The following is a 5,490-nucleotide window of genomic DNA, read 5'->3' on the forward strand; positions in this document are numbered from 1 at the left end:
TATATATATACTTTAAATAAAATTCTCCTTTTTGAATTATACAATATTGGTGCACTTTAAGTATTTATTTATTTATTAGTCAATTTATATATTTCCGCTTTTATTTTTAATTATGTCAGTTTCGGTCCTCRGTACTGGAGAAGCCTGATAATCATGCATTCATTCAAAACAGGTGTGTTTGAGCAGAGACAAAAATAAAACATGCAGGGCTGTGGCCCTCGAGGACCAGGATTGCCCACCCCTGATCTAGACAATCGTTGAACATCCCACCTAAATTCTTCACCACGGGTATACCGTAAAAAGCCAAAGTGCCAAATTCTTAAACAAAATTTTKCTATATTTTAGCCCCAAACAAAATATATTCTGTTTTGTTTTCATTCAGATGCAGAAAATTTTGTCAAAGCCACTTTCTAGTATCCTTAAGACCATTCAAAATAGAGTCCAGTGGATTTATGTTGTTGGGGACAATCTGTGAAAATTAATTTGTAAATCATCTGAATAAAAAGGAAACTGAAGATGATTTTTGGCCAGGACCAAACTCGGTGGCAACATATACAGTGAGAACTGCACAGGTCCAAGGTTAGAGCCCTGAGGCACACCAGATGATCGACTAGTTTTTCTTTTAAACGCTTTGGGTCTGTCTAATTTGGTATGTTTCGGTCCTTTTAACATATTAGAATCTAGTTTCTGGTGGTTTGGAAAAACTAGCTCATTTAAAGTAATTTTTTTAATTAATTTTTTGTAGAAAGGGGATGAAGGTGAGGAAGGTGTCACCAGTGAAGGTAAGATAAATCCACTCCTCGTAATGGTTTTTTGTCGTCATTATTAATTCAACACTTTACCTCCAACGTAATAAAGTAAAGTTGAGCATTTGATTTTTTCCTCCTCTCTGATGAACCCAGAGTTTGATAAGTTCCTGGAAGAGCGAGCCAAAGCTGCCGAGACAACTCCCAGCCTACCATCGCCCCCGAGTGGCAACCCGGGCGCAGCGCCGGCACAGGGAACCCCCAGCAGGAAGAAGCCGGAAAGACCAGAGGATGCTCTGTTTGCCATGTAGACCCCCACTGACCTCCGACCTCTCRTCCCCAGCCTTAGACCCGACCAGCCGAGGCCAGACTCACCTGTGTTCCACCTCATCCCGACACTACATTCAATTTTTTTCAAACACGCTTTTTTTTTTTTTAATAACGCCAGCTCTCACCTCACCAGTGAGTTCTGCTTTCTGAGGGAAAAGATTTCCYCTTCAGCCTGTCGTGGACTGCAGAGCTTCATGTTGCAGCTAATCCTCAAGAAAATAATTAGTTTTATTAAAAAAAGAGGACTTTTTGTCATRAATAGGAACTTACCAACCTGTAGAATTCCTTAAATCACCACCAGGCTCAACAGTATTTCTAGTTTTCCCTGAATATTCTGCTCATAATTACCAGACGTGGCTCTTGTTTTGGTATTTGTCTCAGTCTCTTTGCAAACTTGTCCAAGTGGATTTGTAAATCTGTAAATGGCAAATGTCAGTTTATTAGTTTGGTGTACATTTAAGCTGCGTATATGACTGGGGGGAAATGAAGTAATTTAATGTAGATTTCTTTGGAAAGAGTTTATGTTTGCTGTAAAGACGTTACCTCACCGGGGTCAGAGAAAATGGGGGGATGGATCCACAAGAATACCTGCAAACAAAGGGATTTATTTTCTCACACACTTCACCGACAAATGTAAAAAAAAAAAAAAACAAATCTGCTTTTTGTGGAATCTCAGATGCTTGACACAAGATTTATTGAGATTATTTTGCTGAGTTTTATTCAACTGAAGCTGCTATCGTTGGTTAGAATCCATCAGCTGTCGAGACATTACCATTCATATCTTTATGCTGAACGCAGATGCTCAATTTAACGATATAAAATGAATGAGCTCGCAGGAGGTTTTTATTAGGAGCTGAAGTCGACTGTGCTGTATGTTTTGTCCTACAATTGTGCTTCAAGGACCAAATCTGTTTTTTTTTTTTTTTTTTTTTTTTTTTTTTTTTTTTTTTGTCTTTAAAATTCGATCGTCAAAATGATTGTTCTTAATTTCAGAATYCACGGCTCTTACGTTTGGGTTTGAATGAGAGTTTAGTGTGACACTACAAGAACAGTTTGCACGTTTCTACATCATTTTTTTTTTTTTTTTTACTGACATCATAAAAGGCCTGACCTTTCTGAATGACATTTGTTTCCCTGAAATGAGCTCAACTCAGACGCGGTGCGACAAATGAGACATTTTTAATCTTGGTAAATGCAACATGTTACACGAGCACAACAAGCTTCAAACAAGCTGCTTTTTACCTTCAGACATGTTCTGCACATCCGCTAACACCAGAGCGCTAAAAGAAATGTAGAAATAATTTATTCAGCACTGTTTTGTTGTTCTGATCAGTATTTTAACAGCCTTTTTTTTTCTGAATGAGAAGTTGTCAGTATGCATGTAGTTTAAGGATGTAGTTTATGGTGTTAAGGATTTTTTTTAATGTCAAATTTATGTGTGTATTTGTCCTGTGCAAAAGCAAATATGGCTTCTAAAAGCAGTTCATCACTGGATGATCACTTTTATTTATCTCTCAGAGAATACAGATTTCAGTAAATGTTATTTCTTTTTGTTTTTGAAGTTCTTAGACCGACCAGTGCAATAGTGTGATCAGACATTAAAAACTTACACAAGATCCCCACTTGATGAATTTATCATATTGCACATTTTGAATTATGAAAATGTCTTTTTTTTTTCCCCTGAAATTTGTTTCTTTGTGTTGGTGTTAAAGCAGAATCGTCTTATCTCAGATGGAAAATGAAGTTTCTACGTGTGTGTTTTCAAAATGCATCAGTGTGTTTGTCATCTCAGAACCAGTTTTGCAGGAAAAGAAAAAAAAAAMCAATAGATTTTGTGTTTGTAGGGTTTATCAACAGAAAAACTGAGAAGGGAAGCTGTGGCTGCTGACTCTCCTGCGTTGCCTCATCTTTTGTTTCTCTTTGTGTTGTTTGACTTCTGCATGAACTCTTAATAAAGATTAACAGTGTGATCTGCATCACCGTGTTCATCTGGTTTCTAACATGTAGATTTGAAAAGCTTATATTATTCGTTATTATCTTACCTGCTGTAGATGGGTTGCTCAGGTTAGAGATGTAAAGTTTTAGATTCAGATTCGCTTTATTGTCATTCAAACAACAGAGATGCAATGAAGAACCAAATGCAGTTAAGATCAACCGTTCAAGAAAAACACAACAAAACATGGGTTAACAGGTCTTGCGCAACAAGGTTGTGCTACCTTTACCTTTTTAATTGTTTTAATGACATTTCCAGTTTTGCAACTCCCAATTTCTGTTTAAAGACACCTTCAGGATGTCGTACCGAAAAAAAAAAAACTTAAAAAACTGGGTTTACCCAGAAACCTTTCTCTGGTTCTAGCAGATGTGCAGCTTCCATTGTCCAACACTTTAGATAGGCCTACTGTCAATCAGAATTTGGGCGTGGGAAAGCCGTGGGTCTTTGCAAAACTTTGATTCAAATTTAGCAGTGAACACCAAGTATGGACCGGAGGTTTACGAAGCCTGGACGTAAAGAATAAACTGGTCCGGGCTTGGATAGAGGAGAGTAGGTAGCGATTTGTTTTGTTTTGTTTTTTTTGCTGTATGGAAGCTTAATAAAACTGTCTTCTTGCTCAGAAAGTGCAGAAACGTGRATATTTTCTGTTTATTTGCCAAAAAAAAGATGAAAGACAAATATTCCATGAAGAGTTAGCACATCCTGGTGGCTGTTTGGTGGAGCTCGATGACAAACATGTCAGGGGTTTAATGTGGGGTGGGAGGGAATTTGAAAAGGTGAACCCAACCTTTTCTGCATCAGTAAGACTGTGGACAGACCTATCTGCTGTTTTTAACAAGTGAACATAAAAAAGACACATTCTGATGGGGTTTATGAAATATATTCTGCCTGAAGACAAAACGACAATCTGAGCTGTGGGGCCATCACTGGGCCTCAGATGGGCCTTTGGACCACAGGATTCTGTTAAAATCAGCTCAACCACATGAATTTAATATGATAAACTAATAAATAAACTTGTAAAAACGTTGCAGGGGCAGTGGGTCATTGTCAGCACAGCATCAGCTCATCAACATCATTAACTTTTGATGGTCAGTAGCTGTTAATCTGTGAGGTTTGGTGGATTTTGTTGTAGATTATTTAATAAAATGGTTCATTTTTACACATATACTATGTATGGAAAACAATTCCATAAATTTGATACATAAACATTAAGAAGATATCCTAGATCATTTGTTGTTGTGTTTATTAAAAAATCTTGAGTTTCACACATTTTTTAAAATAAAATTCTGTTTTTCAACATCAAAGGAAAAAAAACTACCTTCATTTAGCTAAAAGCATGAGAAATATTTGTCTTTTTATAATTCTAGGTTTTTAAACACATCAAGACATAACAAAATGATCAGTTCAGATCGGACCAGGATCTAAAAGTACTAAATTCTGACCTCAAGTCTGTAAAAGCAGACAACAGATCCCATTATGTCATTATCTTACAAATGAAAAAGCTCTGAATAAAAAGTAAGTCCATCCTTTCTGCTTCCACATGATGCAGCAGCCAGGTGCTGCTGACCAAATGTACTGATTCATCATCAATAAAAACATCTGAATAAAGCAGGAGTTCTGATGATTCAGGTGTGTGTTAACACAGCGCCAAGGTGGTCATCTGCAATAACATCAATCTGGGAAGGTGTTAAAGCCAATTTTAGAGCAAGTTGATCATTCTACAGTGACAAAAAATATTTTCAAATGGAAAACATTTGAGATAGCTGTCCTAGCAAATTTACCCCAAGATCAGACTGTGCAATGCTCAGAGAAAACCCCAAAATAAAAAAAACCAAGACCTCCATATATCAGGCTCTGCAGGCCTCTGCACTTTAAAGGTTAAAGGTCACGGCAGGAAAATTAGGAAAAGACTGAGCAACATGGCTTATTTGCAGTGGTTGCAAGAGGAATCCTCACCAAAAGAACCTGGCAGGATGACCTGTTTGAAATGTTGCGTCTGAACCATCAAACTTCTGGAACCAGGTCTGTGGAGGACCGAAACTGACGTAATTAGAAATAAAAGCAGAAATATTTCAATGGACCAAATAAGTTTATTCATATATTAATTTCATTTCATTAAAAATAAAATAAATAACTAAAAAATACAAAAATAATAAAATATAAATAAATAAATGCACTTAAAGGGACAATACAATGTAAAATCAACTTTTTTGAGTTTTATATCATGTTATAATGTTATACTCTCATAAAAAAACATGCCCAAAGCCTTGCTCTGACTCATTCATGCATGTTTGAGAAATCCTGCAGTGACGTGTCTTTAAGCCGAGCTTCCTCATGGCAGAGCCCCCACCACAAACACAAACACATACACACACACACACACACACACACACACACACACACACACACACACACACACAC

The 5,490-nt window shown here is 36.9% G+C and overlaps 1 protein-coding gene across 2 annotated transcripts in view; it reads left to right on the forward strand.

Annotated features, from left to right (window-relative positions):
- The window catches only part of tom1l2b (target of myb1 like 2 membrane trafficking protein b), a gene marked incomplete in the record, with an annotated part of 22,372 nt that extends 19,320 nt beyond the window's left edge, over window positions 1-3,052 (forward strand). For both annotated transcript variants that reach the window (XM_014019288.1, XM_014019289.1), the window contains 2 exon segments: window positions 746-782; window positions 903-3,052. In XM_014019288.1, coding sequence (XP_013874742.1) covers window positions 746-782; window positions 903-1,057 — 192 coding nt within the window.
- Window positions 3,053-5,490: the final 2,438 nt, after the last annotated feature.

The sequence above is a fragment of the Austrofundulus limnaeus genome, unplaced genomic scaffold (genome assembly GCF_001266775.1).
Source record: "Austrofundulus limnaeus strain Quisiro unplaced genomic scaffold, Austrofundulus_limnaeus-1.0 Scaffold215, whole genome shotgun sequence".
In the NCBI taxonomy this organism is placed as follows: Eukaryota; Metazoa; Chordata; class Actinopteri; order Cyprinodontiformes; family Rivulidae; genus Austrofundulus; species Austrofundulus limnaeus.